This window comes from Mesoplodon bidens (assembly GCF_964165515.1).
Source record: "Mesoplodon bidens genome assembly, chromosome: 8".
NCBI classification, from domain to species: domain Eukaryota; kingdom Metazoa; phylum Chordata; class Mammalia; order Artiodactyla; family Ziphiidae; genus Mesoplodon; species Mesoplodon bidens.
In genome coordinates this window covers 100,277,334-100,298,642 of record NC_138165.1, presented here as the reverse complement: position 1 = coordinate 100,298,642, position 21,309 = coordinate 100,277,334, and the positions used below count along the sequence as shown (strand labels likewise).

Here is a 21,309-nt window from a genome sequence, read left to right as displayed (position 1 = left end):
CCACTTACCTTTATCTAATTAAAAAGGACATGTGCAAATCTGTACAAATAGTAACTCTGTGGTTTAAAATGGAGATTTATTTACTGGAGATAAGATATAATGGTGTAAGGAGAAAGTTTACTTCCAAAGGAAATGGGCCCCTCACAAGATTATATTATTTTATAAAAATGTGTAAGAAAGCCACCACAATAGCTGTTACCCAGATGAAAGCAATGTCTCAAATGACAAATCAGAATCTTTTTTTTTTAATATCAGAGCAGAATACAAACCAGAGAAACTTCCTTCACATTCCTTTGAGATTGACCATGAAGATGCTGATAAGGATGAAGTAAGTAAATGGTTGAAAGTGAAATGTTTAAAACATGAGGATAATTAGCTCCTGTCTTTCACTAGCGTGTTTCAAATTCAGACCAGTTTCTCCTAAAGCTGCAGTAACTGTTGGTGTGAAAGCTTTTAGATAAAATGAATCACGTGTGTTTTGAAATTGAACATGATTTCTTAAGATGAGTCAAAGAGAGAAAAAGGAGTCTCATTTTTAAGTGCAGTGTCTAAGATCTGGGATCCACAAAAGATGGCTGTGATGCTAATGATGCCTTCTGTACAGGATACCACTTCTCACTCATCCTCCAAGGGCGGAGGGGGAATGGGAGGAACCGGAGTTTTCAAGTCTGGCTGGCTCTACAAGGGGAATTTTAACAGCACCGTGAATAATACCATTACTGTTCGGGTAAGGAGACATCAAGACTCATCTTTGTTTCTGCCACCTTTCTTCACATCCTCCTCCACTTCAGTCACAGAACAGAGGAGAGCCATTTGCATTGAGTTTGTGTTTCATTTCATATTTTATTTATGAGAAAGGAGGATGTTCTTCTCTAGAACAGTGCCCTAGAAATGTAGCACTCTTGAAGGAATTAGAAGTAGTCTAATTTCTGTGAATTTGAACTACCTCCTTATATTTTTTTCCCTTTATTTAGTCATTCAAAAAGCGCTTCTTCCAGCTGACTCAGTTGCCAGATAATTCCTACATCATGAATTTTTACAAAGATGAAAAAATATCCAAAGAACCCAAAGGTTGTATCTTTTTGGATTCCTGTACAGATGTGGTACAGGTGAGTAGAAATCTCTTTTCCCCCGAGTTTTCTTAATCGAAAAGTGTGTTCATCCAATCATTATTCATACATTCCAGAAATATGTATGGAGTATCTGATATGAGCTGAGAACTGTTTCAAACTCCAAGGATTCAGTGGAGAGCAAGGCAGCCTAGATACCTGCTTTCACAAAACTCATTTCAATAAAGGAAAACAGAAAATACATAAAGAAAGAAATAAACAGAATGGAATGATTGGTAAAATCTGGAATAAAGAAAATAAACAGGGTTACAGAAGGTAGAGAGACGATGGTGAGGTTGCAAAGGAATCTTTATGCTGCAGAAGTGAGAAAAACATTTATGAAGAGAAAATATTTGATCTAAAGATTAAAGACTAAGCAGGGGCAGCAAGTGCAAAGGTCCTGAGGCAAGAGCAAGTCTGCTATACTCAAGGCAAAGAGGAAAATGACCACCTGCATGGCTGCAGTGTAGAGATCCACCAAGCTAAAGAATTCAGTAAGACTATATGTAAATCACATAGTTCAAAGAAGGCTCTTCATGAATGTTATCTTTATTATTAGGTAATAAATAATAAGATAATAAATTTACAGTGTATAAATACATCATCCTTCTTTGAAGAGCAGGTTTCTTCAAAGGCAAGGATTACATTGATTCTCAAGAGTTAATCTCAGAAACAGACACAGTGCCTGTAACAGACAATACTGTTCTGCAAAGCCTTGGTCCTCAAATTATTGTCCTTAGTATTAAATTTGACATGGACCACGGTGGCAAAGGGAAGGAAAATAATTCCATAGGCCTCACTTGGACATCTTATTTTCAAAAATTTTATTCTTTCTACTCTGATGAAATAGCTATCCTTATTCTCTCTCATGTAAAAATTGAAGCAATCACGTGTTTTAGCAGTCTTCCCTCATATTTCACATTAAGATGCTGGCCCATTTAGGTTGAGGACTCTGTTTTTGGTCATAGGCCACTAGGAACAATTCTTTATCTTATCACCAAACCACAGGCATTCACATAACTTGCTACATGGCTGAGATTACATTTTGGATTAATACCAGGGGCACTCAGATGTGTGAATGCAAAATAGAGTTCTCTTTAGTCACTCAAGCCTAGTCTATTTCTGGATGGTTTATCCATTAAAATCTGGAATTTCTCCAGAAAGTAATAATGCTGCACTTTAAAAGGAAAGAATTAATTAAGTGTTGCTGAGCCTTCCACTAGAAATGAAAGATAACTACTTTTTAACACAGATGCCAACTTTCCTTATGGAAAGGGCAATAAGGATCTTAATGGAGGGTGGAGATAGTTTTCTATTGTTTGGTCACAAAAGAGACTCTTTGGCTTTAGAAATATGAAATAATATATTAGCAATAGGTTAAAGATCAATAACTATATTTTATAGATATTGAGCTGAAAAACTTATTTTCTTTTCTATTTGTACTTCCAAACTCGCTCTAGCAAATGAGTCATCATCGTCTAAGAAGTATCATTGTAGCCCTTGTTAGGTATTAAGTTTGCAGAGATATGAATTATTGTGTAATTTCTTCTTCCAAGAACCTTGTAACTCTGTTGAATACACAGAGTTAGTTAGTGCTCTAATCTGACCTTCCAGTACAAGTACCTTTTCTCCATCACATCTTAGACTGTGTTTCAGTCTTTGCTTAAGCAGTACCTTGAAAAGAGAATGTCTTCTAAGGAAAACGTAAGCTTGGGGTTTTAACTGGTCGATGTTCGAATCCTAGTTTCACCATTTACTATCTGAGAGCCTTGAGTAAGTTACTCAAGCTCTTTGATTTCTGGTGTCTCATCTGTAAAACTAAAATCAATGTGCTCACATGTGATAAGGATCTGGGAGATAGTGTGTCCTCAGCCATCCTTTCCTAGTCTTTCCATTAATTACAAAGGTCACAGTTTTGAGAGATAAACACCCCATTGTGGGAAAACCCTTCTAGAAAATATTGATTCGCCTTCCTGAAATATCTACCTAAACTTGCTAATTTATCCATTCCTTTCTTCATTCATTCATTCATTCATTCATCCAGCAAACTTATTTAGTGCTTATGACATGCTGGAACTGTGCTTAGGCATTAGGAATTCCCTGCTGAAAACATGACCAGAGAAGGACATAGGCTATAACTCACTATTACACAGTGTCTCAAGAGCTATAATGGAGGTGTAAATGGCACTTTCTATGGAATGTTCTAGGAGCACGGAACAGTGATAAACTCTTCTGGGTTGGCTAGAAGGATGCATAGAAACAATGGGCATATAGGTAGGAATCTCCAAGGTAGATTTTTCACCTTCAAGCACAACCGAATAATCCTACTTCACTTTCCAATAGATAGCCATTCAAATACCCGGGAACATGTATTTTATCTTTTAAAGGGTTCGGCTCTGTATCCCTATATTTGTGTTCCTCTTTATCAAGAGCTTGTTACCCTTTATAGAGGGAGGGACCTTTAGCTTCTTGAGATCACTTTGGGAAGGTAAACATCTGGGTCCCTTGTCACCTTATGTCTGCCAGTTCTTATGAATTTGCTTACAGCTCTTTCTAACTTGTAAGTTTTGCATCTGGAAAAAAAGATACTGAATCAGATAGTGCAAGTTTAGTCATTGTTCCAGCAAGTTCTCAGGCACAAAATGTGCCTGGAGACGAAACACGTACACACAGAAGCACCAAGCAAATGAATAATAGGATGAGTCAGACCTATTTTGTCAAGAATCATTTTCACTTTCCTTTGAATAAAACAGAGAAGAGAAACAGAGTTTGCCTCAGGAAGTGCTACCTACCACCCAGCATTCTCAGGGCATTCATGCACATAACAGTCTTGAGTGAACAAGCCTTTTACTTTGCTTCATTCAGACCCATTCTATATCACTGTGCTTTCCTAAGAATAATCCTTGGAATTCTTAGAAATATATTTCAAGAGCAACTTCAAATAGACAGAAACTCCTACCCAGAGACTTTAGGAGACGTTTATGATTGGAAATTTCCTGGATCTTGGTAAAATAGAGACCTAACAGTAGTTTTCCACTTTTTTGTAATGTCATCAAACAGTACTAGATCTGTTTTACACCCCTCATTCTCAATCTGAAGCAGAACTTCCAATTTTTGCTACTTCAGTTTTGATTTGAGACTAAGGGCTATTTGGACCTAAGCTATCCTATCTTGTTCTGTAAGAGTCTTCTCATTCATTCATTCATTCATTGGTCCATCCATCCATCCATCCATCCATTCCAGATCCTGCCACTGCGAAGGGAGTGAATAGCCCAGGAATCCCAGTTACTTAGGGTCCCTACCTCAACAGTGACAATGACTGATGTCACTTGATACATAAAGGCTTCAATGGGGGTGGTATGGTGCTGAATGCTGTTGATTTCCTCCTAGGTGCTGATCTTCCACCTTGTGGATGTGGGTTCTAAGACAACGGCCTTAGGGACTTAACCAGAGTCTAGAAATTCAGATGCCTTCTGCAGCTCAGGCCACTACAGGAAGGAAGTAGGGTCAGCTGTGAGATAACAGGAGCAGCTCAGACTGTGTGTACCCATATAAAGGCAGTCAAACTGGGAGGGAAAAAAAATGTGTACCTCCCAAGGAAAATAAATTTAGAAGCCAACTATGACCTATAAACCCCCCATTAGCAAACCTTGGCTGTAAAGAATCTCACTTCCCATGATGACAATAAAAACCAGAATGACACTTGTAATCTTCTTCATCTAATACATTATTTGACAACAGTTGATGGAACATGCATTATTATTGTCCCAATTTATTAAAATAAAACTCAGCGAGATAATGTGGCTTGCTCAAGTCACAGAGCTAATAAATGGAAAAATTACATTTGAGGCAGAAGAATGTCCAAAGTTACAGAAAGATGCCCAAGAAAATGCTTTGGTGATCATATATCCAGTGGGCATGCTTGCATAGATACATACATTCATCCTACATAAGCCACATATGCAGAAGAAACACTACAAAGATAGATGCTGGTGTGTCATTTAGGCAGTGAGTTTTAGATGTAAGATTTATTTCAGCAAATATGTATGGAAACTTTTGCTTTATGCAAAGCACTGTGGGAAAGCCAAACATTAATTAGATGTGGTTTGTATCTTCAAAGAACTTCGGGTCTGTGGGAGGATGCACCGAAAAACACAGAACAGATATAGCACATGCCTGAGTAATTAAACATGAGTGACACATCTCAAACAATAGGTTCTGATAACATATGTAAGAAGGATATTACATTTATCACTGCATGATGCTACCTTATATTATACATATGTAATATATATATTGCTTATTTTTTCCTGACATTACATAACGCTAGAATGTAAGTTCAATGAGGGCAAGCAGTTCACTTGAACATTTTTAATGCTCTGTACTTGGCCCATAGAAGGTAGCCAATATATCTTTGTTGAATGAATGAACAAATAAGCATACAGAGAATGGAAAGGACTGCATGGATGGTAGCCATCAATACCAGTAACCTGTTTGATGTTGTGTGTTTCCTCTTAAAACTCTTCTTTTGTTTCGGCAAAATTCTGTAAAAGATGCTAGGCACATAATAGGTACAGTGCCATATTTTTCTTGAATAACTTCCTTCAATATTCAGTCCTCCATTGGCTTTGTTGTTTTTATTGGAGTATCTATTTCAAAACTTTTCCAGATGAATATTGTGGAAAGAGACCAGTTTGCCACAACTCATTAAGCACATCATGTGGCATTAGGACATATTTCCAGTTTCCTTTTTTTTATGAAGTCACGTAGGTAGACTGTGGTGAGCTTGAATGAACAAAGTAGTTTCATTGGTCGCAAAGGATACTGATTTCAGGGAAATAAAGGAAATTTGAGGAGTAATAAGAAAATGATTACTTCTTGATTATCATTTTAATGACTTAAAATTGCATTTCAAGATTATAAAAATGTCCCATTGGTTTTCTGCTTTGGGTTTTTCTTTTTTGCTGTTTTATGCGCCATTATCTTGGAGATTACAGAGAGTGAGATGGAAAACCACTTAGGCATCGTAATCTTCCCCAACATAAGGTTCTCTGCACTGCAAGTAGTTCTGTTTCACTCCAAGGAGAAAAAGATAATTTGGCTTTTGAGAAGTTGTGAATAGAATATTTATTTCATTTATAAGTATCCCTTTTTGAGAAACAAGGGCTTGTTATACTTTGCTCAAATTTTTTAAAAAATTTAATATATAATATTGTTGAAGTTAACAATCATATCTAATTCATTTAAAGTACAGAAGGCAATTTAGAAAATCAAGTTTTGTTCTTATTTTGTCATGTTTGTTATTAGTTCCTTGACAGCTGCATTTGAAAGCAGGTTGCAGCTCAATCCACTTTCAATTTGGACCCAGTATAAGCATTGTACATAGCTTTGCATCTGCCTGTCCCCATTGTTTACAGCATCAAATTAGTCAAACAGATTCTTTCTTTTATTTTCAAGACAACACTGAGATTTGTTTGCATTCTGCTATGCTCAGATGCTTTAGATCTGCTCTGAACTCTGGGCACTTCTAGTTCTTCCCTGAGCGTCTATTTCTGTTCCTGATGCTTTTTGAAGGATACAATACTATCATAACAACGTGTCTCTTTTATACCTGCTCTCGGCCATCTGTCTTTGCCCTCAGACCTCTGTGTCAGTGCAGGTCACAGGCGCTTTTATGGACCTCCTTCTTCAGCACCCCAGGAAATGTGCGGGAGGGTGAGTGGAGGGAGTCTGCCCCACTCCTCATACGGCAAGCATAGCTTTTAAGAATTTGCATTCTTAAAGAAGCTACCTGGAGGTTTGCTTTGCACAGGACCACCCCGCCTCTGTTTACACTGCAGCCAAAATGATCTCAAAATGCAACTGTGGTCTTTTACTAGTCAAGTCTTCCTTTCTGTACTCTCACAGAACACAGAGGGTGCTGCAAGAATAGTACTCTCAACACACCATTGTAAAGCAATTATACTCCACTAAAGATGTTTTTTTTAAAAAAAGAATAGTAGTATTCTCATGTTGCAGTAACAATCCTGTTCTCAAAAAGAATTTTTATACCTTGATTTCATACCTTTTCTTCAATACATTCATACAAAAGTTAAGTACAATTATCTTCCAGTTTCACATTGGGGTGATTAATTGGTTAACACCCATCTGCCCTGTTCCAACACGTTGTCTGTTTTTGCCCAGCACAAAACGTAAACACGAGAGAACCTCTTTAAGAATGAATACTGTCACTGCACTGAGGATAACTAGTGAGCGTCTGCCCTTATCAGGCTCATGGGCTATTGAAAATGGCAGCCTGCAAGTGAGTCATCACAGGGCAAAGAAATAATAAAAATTGACAATAATACGAAAGCATGGACATGAGCAAAGAGCTTGTCCTTGGCAGAGTCTAGAAAGTGCCATTTGAGCTGTGAGATTCCACAGTGAGGATCGCAGTTAGCTTTTTAGCTAATTCTTCTTTCTCCTTCAATTCCCAAATTTTACTTTTTTTTTTTTGAGTCTTGTACGATGCCCCACTGTCTACTTTCAGAAACCAGAACATCCCAGGCCATGGTTACCCATTTGGTGTGTGATTGTTCCAGGCAGGTGGCAAAGAAGGAGAGCGGCATCTGATGAGCATCTTCTTTGTGCCTGGTCATCTCAGGGGATGTTAAAGGATAAAGGGATTATTTCCTGTCTCCACCACTTGCTGTCCATGTATCCCAAGCATATTTTCATTTGTCTCCCCAAGCCTCAATGTTACCATATGTTAAATGGAATGATACAGTTCTCTCATAGAGTTATTATGAGACTTAAATAAAATGGTGACTGTGAAATGGTTAGCACAGTGCCAGGTATATAGATGGCAAGTGTTTAGTAAGTGTCATGTTTGTAGTAGTAGCCGTACTGTTGTGGAAGTTGAAAGGAGAACGCTATTTGGGGAAGTTTTTAAGAGCCTCCCAAAGAAACAGAACACTACCAGCAGTATATTAAAAATTATTCTTTCTTGCCACCAAGAAATAGCAGTCCTGTTCTCAGAAAGAATTTATACCTTGATGTTTAGCCGCAACCCCGCGCTATAGTGTCGCTCTCATCTTAGTGTTCTACTATTATTTGTATTTTACTTATCTTAATTGTGTAACTTGCTTTATTACAGTTGTGAGTTCTCTAAAGGCTTTAGAACAGTGTGGGTAAGAGTTGAATACTTGTATCGGAGGTACCTAGGAGTGAATTAAATGTGGAACATCTTCAGAAATTCTTACAGCCACCGCAGGTTATATAACACTAGTTTATATCATCAGGGGAAGTTTCTACTTTGCATTTATATTTCTGATCTCATGGCAGGAATATATAAAACTGCTGTAATAATCTGCTTTTGTATTCCCTCTACTTTAAATATGCTTCTTTGATCTTTAAACAGCTCACTTCTTTTTACAGATTTCACCTTCTGTGAAAGTTCAATCTAAAGTAGCTACTCATCGCATCAGACCATTTTAATTCTCTGCACAACAGAGAATCTTTGTTTTTCGTTTGTTCATTTCTTCAATCATTCATTCATTCCCAAGGATAAGAACCTCTTCTGTCCCATTTATAAGATATGACTGTTTTGAACACACTGTTGTTGAATCCTTCTGTGTGAGAGCACTGGTACAGGACAGAGTGGTGACCCAGCTCTCATGGAGGCAGATGTAAGGGAGGAATATACTGTTCAAACAAACAAATGAAAGTGAATAAGCATGTAATCCCAAATTGTTGTGAGTGCCCTGGAGGACAAGAACCTTGTCCTAACTGGGGAACTGGGGAAGGTTCCCTGAGCAAGGATAACTTCACTTGAGATCTGAAGAGTGAATACAAGTCACGTAAGTACTTGAAGGGCAAACATCGTGCTGTGTGCATGAATCTATGCATGGTGATTTGGGATGGGAGGGTTGTTTCAGGCCTTTGTGGCAGCAACAAAGCCTATGATGGGAGCACATCCAGGGAACCTAGAACAAAGCCTCGTGGGTTGGTCACAAAATGCAAAGTAGAGATGTCAAGTTAGAGAAAAGTCTGGAGGTTGGTGGAGAAGCCAGAGACAGAGAAAGGAATTGGGGGTCCCTGGCATATGGATGTCATTTAAAGCCATTGGCCCAGAGGAGAAAGAAAGGAGTCTAAGGCAGAGCTGAGGTCAGCATGACAAGTCACCAAGATAAGGAAGAGCCAGTAGAGGTGACTGAAAAGTGGTGGCCATTCAGGGGGAAAGGAAACTAGCATAGAGTGTAGTCATGGAGAAACCCAGAGAGAGATGGGTTTCAAGAAGCCACTGTGTTAATTCTGATGAGAGGTCAAGGAAGATATGAAGAAAGAGATGTCCTTGGGTAGTACAGCAGCATAGAGTTTGTTGGTGATCTTGGCTGCCTCTGGGATATGATGAGGTCAAAAACCCAACTGGAGTGAGTTGTAGACAGAACACAAGGTGAGGAAGTGAAGGTAGCAACTCAAAGCAACTATTTGAAGAAGCTTAGAACATACTCCTCCACCTGCCTGAAGATGAAATTTTTGAGCCAACATGCTCATCCAATCAAGAAAAACATAAATAAGCCAATCAAGAAAAACGTACAAAAAGGCTTGAAAGGAACCAAACGAAATGATTCTTATCCAGCTAAATTTTTGTCCTGTTTTGGAAGATCTCCTTGATGTCACCTACTCATGAGGAAAGACCCCATAAAAAACGTCTCCCACTCTCTAAGACTTGGTATCTGGTGTTTTTCTTTCTTTTCATGCCACAGAATAACAGACTAAGAAAATATGCTTTTGAATTGAAAATGAATGACCTGACCTATTTTGTGCTGGCGGCTGAAACGGAGTCAGATATGGATGAATGGATCCACACCCTCAGCCGCATCCTGCAGATCAGTCCTGAGGGACCCCTTCAGGGAAGGAGGAGCGCCGAGCTCACGGAGCTGGGGCTGGGTGAGCGCTTGCAGACCCGCCGCCCTTCCCTCGCGAAGTGCGACCTGCGCATTTGGTTCATTTCAGCTGCTACTAACCCTGGTAGCTGTCAGGTCTAGCTCTTCCAACCCTGAGCTATTCGCTCCAGGAAATCACCCGTAAACCTTTACTTTTACTCAATAGTGAGAGTCACCACACAGAGGTATGATTTTGAGTTGCCTGGCAATGCTTTGAGGCTGACATCCGGCAAATGATGTTAAGAACCATTGGTCAGCGGTATTAAAAATATACCCATGGGGCTTCCCTGGTGGTGCAGTGGTTGAGATTCCGCCTGCCAATGCAGGGGACGCGGGTTTGTGCCCTGGTCCGGGAAGATCCCACATGCCACGGAGCCTTGGCCGCTGAGCCTGCACATCCGGAGCCTGTGCTCTGCAACGGGAGAGGCCACAGCAGTGAGAGGCCCGCGTACCACACACACACACACACACACATATATACATATATACACCATGTCTGATGGGGTGTTAGAGGGGAGATTCTGTGTTTTATAGCCTTTCATTAAATTTAATTAATGAACATAATACTCTGTAATGGCAAATATGCATTCTTTCCTTTTAGTTGAAAGGCATCTTTCACGTGTGCTTTTGACCCCACTGAGATCAGCCTAGTTGTGGAAGTTCCATAAATTTTGCATGGTGTTAAAGATTTTTATAAGACAAATTTTTTTTCTGCCCGTCCTAATTCTTTCGTATAATTCTAATCCAGGCTAGGCAAAAAGAGAACAACAGAGAGGAAAGAAAAGATGAAAAGTAGGGGAGAAAATAGGTCTATAGCCACATCGAAGACAAGTTCACCTTCAGAGTCAGTCACTCCTAAAGGAAAATTACTTTAAGACATTTTTTCATAACACATGATATGTTATTTTAAGTCTTTAAGTTCTGATAGTCTATGTATCATATGAGAGAGTCATGAGATAATAAGGAAGAAAATTATGGTTGATTTTAATACAACTGCTATATATCATAGTAAGTGTTTTACATTCATGATTTGCTTAATAATAATCAACTAGAATATTAATGTTTACAGAGTCTTAAAGAGTTTAACTGAAGCTAGAATGTGGGTTTTACATTGATGGCCTAAGAGTCAGAATTATCCAAAATATATTCATATATAAGAAAACTTTAGTATGCATTAAGGAACTGAGACAAGGGCCTCCCTGGTGGCGCAGTGGTTGAGAGTCCGCCTGCCGATGCAGGGGATACGGGTTCGTGCCCCGGTCTGGGAGGATCCCATATGCCGCGGAGCGGCTGGGCCCGTGAGCCATGGCCGCTGGGCCTGCGCGTCCGGAGCCTGTGCTCCGCAACGGGAGAGGCCACAACAGTGAGAGGCCCGCATACCGCAAAAAGAAAAAAAAAAAAAAAAAAAAAAAAGGAACTGAGACAAAACAACCTCAAGTATAAATGTAGTATTGTAAGGGTCCAGAGTTCTTATGGGCACAGGATGGTGTCATGGAGAGTGTCCCAAATTGATCACCAGGACATCTGATTTCCAGGCCCAGTTCATCTAACAATATGGAATACTACAGCCAGGACACAGTGAAGGCATCTCCTCACCAATATCCATCCCCCATCACTCTTGAGTCTAACCCAGTTGTTATATGTCACAGGCTAGAGAAATGAATGATTCATGAGAACTATTTAATAACCCAGTCTTCTTCTATCTTTTCAAGATTCCCTGGATAATTCTATAACTTGTGAATGCACACCGGAGGAAACAGATTCTTCAGAGAACAACCTACACCCAGACTTCACAAAAGTAATAAAGCTGACATTTTTCTATGAAAATAAATTTGAATTACTTATTGTTTATTGCTTTCATGGAAAAGATATCAATGCTTTCTTTTAAGATTTAGACTAAGAAAGACAACAGTCAAAAAACAAAAGCATGTTTCTATAAGATTGTGGAGTGTTAATGGATGATATTAAAGCAGTGCTGATACTGAGGGGCTATTTCTTGGCCATGTGGATGGAGCTGGGCTGTTAGTTTCTGGCTATTTAGATACTAAGAACTAACACAATTTTCTCTGTAGTACCTCACAGAAACTGAAGAGATTGTCAAAGCAACTCGAAACACGGAGAGGTTAAATCTGTTCTTGCTGGATCCAGATATAGATGTAAGTCGGAATTCTCTCTAAGCAGACATGAACTTGATTTGTACAGTTGTGGTTTATAATTTAGAATCTCTTTTCTTATGATGAGTGTTTGTTGAGTAAAACTTTCCAAACTTTTTTAGAGCTTGAAACTTCAGAAGAAAGATCTTTTAGAACCTGAGTTTGTGATCAAACCATTTGAAGAAAAAGCTGCCAAGAGAATCATGATCATTTGTAAAGCTCTCAACTTAAATCTTCAGGGATGTGTTACAGAGAATGAAAACGATCCGGTAACAAATGTAAGTATCTCTTCTGTTACATCCTATAGATTGGCCAACATCACACCACCCTCGTTAAAATCTTTTATTCACTTCTTGATCTTTCCAGGCACTGAGTCCACACCCTCAATTGTACCAAGGGTATGATTGACAGCATTTTTCCACATGAAAAAATGCATGTTATGAAGTGGAATTGTCAATATACTGCCATAGAATATCCCTTTTAACTTAAAGGAGTATCGAAGGTATTATGCTCTAGGGTTCTTTCCATTAAATCAGCACAGTGGTTCAGAGTTTCCAAAGATATTGTTTGTATCTTCTTGGAACTTGAGATGGCTTTTAAATTGATATTTTTATTTTAATATTTATATGTTTTAATATTTTATATTTATAAACATATAATATATGTTTTAATATTTATATGTTAATTTTCATGTATATTAGAGAATATTTATAATGAGCAAATCAACCCTGTGTTTTCACAGCTACTACTGCTTATGACAAGGCTAAATAGTGAATCAAGTAAAATAATATTATATAAATATTAAATAAATAATACATGTAAATGGTAGGGAAAAAAAGGTGCTTCACTGATATTTGGGAAACATCACTGTGCTCATTAAATCCATACAAGATTCCTCTTCTTACCAAGTGGGCTCTCTTGAGAGTTCGTTCTTAGTATTCTAGTGGACAATTCTATACTAATTGTAAATGTATGTGTGGGAAGGAGACATTTTGTGAGCATAAATATTATTAAAGGTTGAACTATAAAAAAGGAAATAAAAAGCACTCATAATCCTAACATCAAAAATCGTTGTTGAGGGCTTCCCTGGTGGCGCAGTGGTTGAGAGTCCGCCTGCCGATGCAGGGGACACGGGTTCGTGCCCCGGTCCGCGAAGATCCCACATGCCGCGGAGCGGCTGGGCCCGTGAGCCATGGCCGCTGAGCCTGCGCGTCCGGAGCCTGTGCTCCGCAACGGGAGAGGCCACAACAGTGAGAGGCCCGCGTACCGAAAAAAAAAAAAAAAAAAAAATCGTTGTTAATATATTGGTGTGTTCCCTTTCATTCTCTGTTAATGCATTATTTCCTCATTTCTAATAAAGCATCCCTCAATTGTCATCTTCTTTCTTAAAGAAGAAAACTTATTTCCAGATCCATGATACAAGCCACATTTGCTTTTAGAAGGTAGAAACAGCATTAAGTTTTCTCTGCAGATTGCACACACAATCCCATACATGCCTTTATTTATGATGTAGTAAAACGAGCCTTGTTAGTTTGACAGTGAGTAGCTGGCAAAATGGGTGAACTCTTTCGAAAGACTGTAACCTACTGCTCTTGGGTCTTCAGGCACCTCACTGGTTGTCTGAGCCTCCTTCTTCCTGGTGTAATAGCAGGACAATGGTACATGCTATGGACCTCAGGAGAATAAGGAAAATCAAGTAACAAATGCCTGACTTTCCCACTTACAAGTTGTTCCATGCTGGGCAAGTGGCTTAACCTCAGTCTCCTCTTCTGAAAATGGGAAAAATAATAATACAATTTCAAATAGCCATTGTGAAGATTAAATATGGTGCCCAGAGCATAATAAGCATTCATTAAATATTAACTGTTATTCTAATATGTGGGAAATTGCTTTGAAATTTGTAAGTACAATGCATGCAATGTATTGATGTTTTCAGTGTTACCTGTGAGATTCTTGTTGACAAGTAATTGAAATTTGTTGCCAGTAAGAATCTTCCTCCAAAATGAAGCTTCCTCATATTTTATAACTGTAACTGTGCACTAGGTTATGTGAGACTGAAAGGAGTTGAAGTTGAGTTTATTCATTCCCCAACAAACATTTATTCAGTGCACCTACTAGACCCAGACTTGCTCTAAGTACTGGAGAAACAGCAGGGAATGAGATCAACAAGGTCTCTTGAAGATTAGATTCTTTTGGAAAAGGACCGAAGTAAATAAAGAAACAAATAAATTAACAAGATAATTGCACATTGTGCAAAGTTCTTTAAAATAAATCAGTATAAAGAGATGTGATACAGAGGAACTGGGAAGAAGGCTGCTGTAGATGGGGGGCCATGGGAGGCCTCGCTGAGCGGGTGACATTTGAACAGAGACCAAAGGTTGAGAAGGATAAAACGTCAGGTCAGGGCAAAAGATTCCAAGCAGAAGAAAGAACAAGCATGAATGCCCTGAGACAGGTAAGTCTTGGCAAGTTCTGGGAACTGAAAGGAGATAGTGAGGGGAAGGGCATACCAAGATGCAGTGGATTAGGCTAAGATTAGGTAGGGTCTTATAAACTGTAGCAAAGAGTTTGGATTTATCCTAGGTGTGAGTGGAGGCTATTCAAGAGTTTAAAGCACATTAAAGTGGTGTGATCTAATTTGTGTTTTTAAAAAATCCCATTGGAAGAATGGATTGGAGGAAACAAGAGTTGAACAGGGAAAGCAGTTAGAAGTCTATTACTATAGTTCACATCATGGCTTGCACTAGGGCTGGCAAGGAGGAGGGATTTGACTGCTGTTTTGTATATTGAACTGACAGTTTTTTCAGATACATTGCATATACAGGATAAGGGGAAGGGAGATCTGAAGGATGAGTCCCTAGTTTTTTCTTTAAACACTTAGACACATGGTGGTGCCATTACTAAGAGGACAAGACTAGAGGAAGAGCAGATTTGGGGGATACAGGCCAAAAAGTACAAAAGAAGAGTGACCAAAGTACAAAAAGTGACCAAAGAAGAATCAGAAGGAATGGTCATGAATGTAGAGATAAACCAGGAAAGAGTGGGTCATGATGCCAAGAGAGAAAGGGTCAGCTATGTGGAATGGTGCTGAGAAGCTGAATAACATGAAGCCAGAGAGCAGCATGGTAGATGTGGCCACATGGAGGATGACTATAGCAGAAAAAACTTCCTTGAAGTGAAAATGTTAGGAGCAGTAATCAGAACATACTTTCATTTGGGAGTAAAAAAAAAAAAACTAGAAACTTAGTTCTTGAAACTATATTTGGAAATATCAGGAAAATTTAACCTAAATTATAATGTCACTTAATCTAAATTTTATTAAATAAAAATAAATGATTTTTTTGACCGGGTACATCCTTAAGTGTGATTAAAAACTCAAATTTAGAAACAGAAACTCAAAGATAATGGGCTTTTCTTTCCAGTGCCAGGGGCATATGGCTCCTTCCACATGGCTTCGTATCTTTATACTAAAGCCCATATTCAGAAGCTAAATGTGTGTATTTGGGCCAATCTCGCCAGGCAAGAGAACACGTGCAATTCAAAGAGCAGCTTTTGTGAGCCCTTTCTTATGTGTCAGGCCATAGGAATAAGTCAATTCCAAGTGCTCTGTGTGTCTGTATCCTTTTTAATTTATTTTACAGTTGATACAAATGTTTAAAAACTAGGAAAATAGTTTTAAGAATAATTTCATAGTGCTTATAAACAATAATGTAGAAAAACTGAGAAAACAACCTCACCTGAACTCAACTGCAATTTTATATGTAATGGCATTGTTTAAAAAAATCTTTGTGTGATTATTCAGTGACACTCATTAATGTTGCTATTTTTAAATTCATTATTTTTAACTCAGTGAGCATGCTTTTAAATTAATTGAGATATTTCTCCAAGTTGCTGAAGAGCCAGCAATTCAGTAGCATTTAATGAATGAGCTTCTAAAAAGACACCCTAAAAGAACTTTTTCATGATGGGGAAATAATACTTGACAGCATGTAATTTTTTAGTCAGTCAGTTGAAAACCAAATTCAAGTTGATGGTTTTAGAGTATAAAATATTTCTTTGAAAATAAAAATTGATTCCAAAAATCTGAACTAATAAAACTGCTTCACAGCTGAGCTACATTTAAAATGCCATGTTTTTGAATTTTTTTAAAGAGAAGTACAGTATTCTAAACTTCAGAAACCTATGACTTAATTTGTTAGGCTTTGAAGATTCTTTACTAAACAACCCTTTATTGAAAAGCTGGTGATTCAAAAGTAAGATGTGAATGGCCATCATCAAAAAGTCTACAAACAAGATAGATAGTGGGAAGCAGCCGCATAGCACAGGGAGATCAGCTCGGTGCTTTGTGACCGCCTGGAGGGGTGGGATAGGGAGGGTGGGAGGGAGGGAGATGCAAGAGGGAAGGGATGTGGGAACAGATGTATATGTATGACTGATTCACTTTGTTATAAAGCAGAAACTAATAAAAAAAAGTCTACAAACAATAAATGCTGGAGAGGGTGTGGAGAAAAGGGAACAATTTTGCACTGTTGGTGGGAATGCAAACTGATATAGCCACTATTGAGAACAGTATGGAGGTTCCTTAAAAAACTAAAAATAGAACTACCATATGACCCAGCAATCCCACTACTGGGCATATACCCTAAGAAAACCATAATTCAAAAAGCCACATGTACTCCAGTGTTCATTGCAGCTCTATTTACAATAGCCAGGACATGGAAACAACCTAAATGTCCAATGAGATGAATGGATAAAGAAGATGTGGTACATATATACAATGGAATATTACTCAGCAATAAAAAGGAATGAAACCAGGTCATTTGTAGAGATGTAGATGGACCTAGAGTCTGTCATACAGAGTGAAGTAAGTCAGAAAGAGAAAAACAGATATCATACATTAATGCCTACTTGTGGAATCTAGAAAAATGGTACAGATGAAAATATTTGCAAGGCAGGATAGAGACACAGAAGTAGAGAACAGACATGTGGACATGGTGGGGGGGAAAGGAAGTGGGATGAATTGGGAGATTGGGATTGGCATATACACACTACCATGTGTAAAATAGATAGCTAGTGGGAACCTGCTGTAGAGCACGGCGAGCTCAGCTTGGTGCTCTGTGATTACCTAGATGGGTGGGATGGGGGGGAGGGAGGTCCAAGAGGGAGGGGATATATGTATACATATAGCTGATTCACTTCATTGTACAGCAGAAACTAACACAACATTGTAAAGCAATTTTTACTCCAATTAAAAAATGGTAAGATGTGACATTTAAGTTGAAAAGGTGGATTGGAAGAAATAAGTGAAGCACCATATGAGCTTTAATTTCTGATGGATTATCAGAGTAGGTAATTTATTTCCATTCACGAAGCAGAAATGAAAATCAAAAGGCAGCAATTCACAAAAACTTAATAAGGATTTTTTTTTCCTTTGACCTTCAATGTGTTTGGGGTTCCTACCTGAGTTATTTTCACATAATTTTGTATTTTTCAACTCTTAGCAGACTACCACTGCCACAAACCAAGTGTTTTTCTTAAGCTAAATTAAATTGGTAAAATATGAAACTTTTCCATTTTGTCTTATTTTTTAAAAATAACGTGTTGAATTTTATTTTATGTGTAATTGTAACAGTAAGGTAGCTGGCAGTTATTGCTAATATTAAGAAATTAAACTAATACCCCTGTTATAAACTAGCCATAATCCTGCATTTCAAAGAACACAAGATACTTATTAAACATTCAGCAAAATCCACAGCATGAGTGAGTCTGTACAGTGATGAACTTGGTCACAATGTATTTTTTGTATATAACATGCTTATCCACAGAATCCTGGTGGGTGAGAGGCATCAATTCAAAATTAAGTAACATAAACAAAAGTTAAAAAACTCTTTATAAGTATATTCATTTTAAGAAGCCTATAGTTATTTACATATGTATGTATTTACATATATGTGTATGTATATAATTATTCATATGTGTATTTATGTACATCTGTCTATGTATATAATAACATATACATATATTGGATTGGCCAAAAAGTTCTTTCGTTTTTTCCGTGTTACAGAAAAATCTGAGTGAACTTTTTGGCCAACCAATATTTATTTCAGTCCTTGTTTTATTTAATTTCTCTTGCATTTGACATTTTTCTAGTTGAAAATTATTTCTTTCTGAAATCTTTCTTCTTCTGTGTCTGTGATAACTCTGGCAGCATTAAAAAAAATTTTATCAGCTTGTTTTTAAAAATCTCTCTCCACTCCCCCATCTCCTTTGTAAGCTGTTTTCCCTACTCCAGTCTCTATCCTGTGCATGTTCATATTTCCTAGGATACCATTCTGATTCTCTTCTTTTTATTTAATGCCTTGAATAGGCACCCACATCCCCAAATCTTTTGGGTTCAGATCTCCAGCCCAATTTCCTTGACTGGACTCAAAACTCATATATCCAACTGCTCCTGGAATGTCCTACAGATGATTCTCTGTACCAAAGAATTCATCTTTGTATCCTCATCCTACATATTAGTGAATGGCATTGTCATTCACTCAGTTTCCTATAGCCCCAAACCTGGGAATTTTCTTTTATTCATGCCCCTGTGAACCCTCTCTCCAATCAACCAACACACGCACACATGCAATGGATTTCCAAGCCTTTTGGTTGTACCTTCCTAACGTTTCTCAAACGTATCTTCTGCAAACGCATCCTAATATTTTGTTTCCACTCTGATCTCACTCTAAATCTGTGTTTTTTCATGTCTTTGTGACTTTGCCCATGTCACTCAACCTACTAGAAGCCCTTTATAACTTCCCCTTTACCAAATTTCTACTTCTTTAAAACTCAAGCAAGAAACTTTCCCTTCCCTTTCCATCTTCTTTACCTTCGCATTTTCCCTTTACTTCACATCTTCCTCTTCCTTCCTAGCATGGTAGTAAGAGGTTAAGCGAGCAATTGCACAGAGGCTTGGAAATTGAGTGAGCATAAGAATTCCAGATGATGAGGGGGAGAAAGCCACGTGGAGGCGCAGAGGTGCCATGCCCTTGGATTTGTCAGGATCTGGGGCACTGTGCAGGCTGGTGCAGAGGAGATAGCTAGAGAAGATGACTACTATGGTTGGGAGACTGGTTACTTTGAACAATAAGTAAACTAATTGAACAAATAAGTAAATAAATTAATGATAATGAGTCAGGTTTTTCACTATTGGATGAAATACTTGCAAATATGAAAAAGGGAAAGGCTAGAAAGAATCTTTGAGGATTTGGATTGGAAATGGAGGTATGACATGAACCCGTAAGTTTTTAATAAATATTCATGTACTGATAGAGATAGAGACATCATTGTAGCTGTGAATATTGTGTATATGTATATATACATGTGTGTGTCCCAGAAACAATGAGCATAACAAGCACCCAGATCTTGGTTTCTAAGTGTCACCCTCACTAACAGGAACCAAGGCTCTTTGGAGGAATGGCTGGGACATGGAAAGTATAAGATGAGCCTGGAACATCTTGTTGGGTAAAGAAAGAGGTGCTCCAAAAATGATGCTCATCTGCCATAAAGACACAGGAGCTACACTGAAGGGTGAACCTCTAACCAAATCTGAGACAAATCGAGTATCACTATAAATAACGACAGTAAGAGATGGAAATTTGTTGAATAAAATAGCAATCCATGAGTCTATACATACATATATATATATATATATATATATATATATATATATATATATATGTATGTACGTGTGTGTATGTGTATATAAATATATATATGAATAAAAAATGAGGGATAAAGGAAAGCTCATTGTTACAGTAAAATACCCACTAATAAATGTAGAAAGAATGATGGAACTAGAAGATCACCATTGGTAGCCATCATAGTGGTAGTTGGTTCCAGTGGGAGTTATGAATGGTGGATTGGGTTTGATGAGTAGCAGGACATTGCTGTAATCTCAGAAAATATTTCCAAAAAGGCTAATCACTTACCAAAGGGAAAATGGTGACATTATAATGGAGAAAACTGGAAGATACCAACAAGACCAGAATATTTAGGTTAATATTACCTAAAGTGGTGGGAAAGTTGACTTTTTGTGCCCTTGATATAATGAACTATGAAAATCAAATGTCACACTGGGGTATTACTGCCCCAAAAAGCATGACCTGAGTCAGATCATGAGTCATCATCAGGGATACTGACATTGCAGATATTTCTGAGAGAGTAAAGGAAATAACTAGAAGGTTTTGTAAGGTTGAATCATACATGTATTACAATGTATGAAAAAGAATATTTGGCAGGAAAAGTAGAATGAAGAAACCAATGAAATACAGTTCTGGGATCTGAGGAATCTGATAGTGGAAGGGATTCTGGGAACTTTCCTACAAATATTGTATTTTATATGTTATATATAAAATATATAATATATGCAATATAATATATAGTATTATATCTATTATATCTCTATAATATAGCATATTATATATAGAAATATTCTACTATATATAAATAGTAGTATTTCATCTACTGCCTTATTAAATAATGTACTTAAGGAGGCTATCCCCTGTGTAATGATTTTATGTCAAAACCATCAATTCTTTCTCTTTCTCCAAAGATTGAGCCTTTTTTTGTGAGTGTGGCACTTTATGACCTCAGAAACAGCAGGAAGATTTCTGCTGATTTCCATGTGGATCTAAACCACACTGCTGTCAGGCAGATGCTCTCAGGGGCTTCCGTGGCTTTGGAAAATGGAAACATAGACACTGTCACTCCAAGACAATCAGAAGAACCTCATGTCAAGGGATTTCCAGAGGAATGGCTAAAATTTCCAAAGCAGGTTGAACTTTTGTTTATCTATCATGGGAGGGAAAATGCTTGTTCCATTTTTCTTACCAATAGATTACATAAGATGAGCAGTTTTCCAAATAAAAATCCCCCTTAAAGCTGTACTCTAAAAAAGTAGAATTTGGGGGGCTTCCCTGGTGGCACAGTGGTTGAGAGTTTGCCTGCCGATGCAGGGGACACGGGTTCGTGCCCAGGTCCGGGAAGATCCCACATGCCGCAGAACGGCTGGGCCCGTGAGCCATGGCCGCTGATCCTGCCCGTCCGGAGCCTGTGCTCCACAACGGGAGAGGCCAC

At 38.1% G+C, this 21,309-nt stretch overlaps 1 protein-coding gene across 6 annotated transcripts in view; it reads left to right on the top strand.

Annotated features, from left to right (window-relative positions):
- Window positions 1-21,309, top strand: part of DOCK10 (dedicator of cytokinesis 10) — a 293,328-nt gene that overhangs the window by 180,528 nt on the left and 91,491 nt on the right. For 5 of the 6 annotated variants that reach the window (XM_081241942.1, XM_081241941.1, XM_081241944.1 and 2 more), the window contains 8 exons: window positions 256-328; window positions 605-727; window positions 975-1,109; window positions 9,857-10,040; window positions 11,749-11,834; window positions 12,109-12,192; window positions 12,312-12,467; window positions 20,786-21,007. In XM_081241942.1, coding sequence (XP_081098068.1) covers window positions 256-328; window positions 605-727; window positions 975-1,109; window positions 9,857-10,040; window positions 11,749-11,834; window positions 12,109-12,192; window positions 12,312-12,467; window positions 20,786-21,007 — 1,063 coding nt within the window. The remainder of the gene's footprint in view (window positions 1-255; window positions 329-604; window positions 728-974; window positions 1,110-9,856; window positions 10,041-11,748; window positions 11,835-12,108; window positions 12,193-12,311; window positions 12,468-20,785; window positions 21,008-21,309) is intronic. The other variant, XM_081241945.1, reaches the window with a different exon arrangement.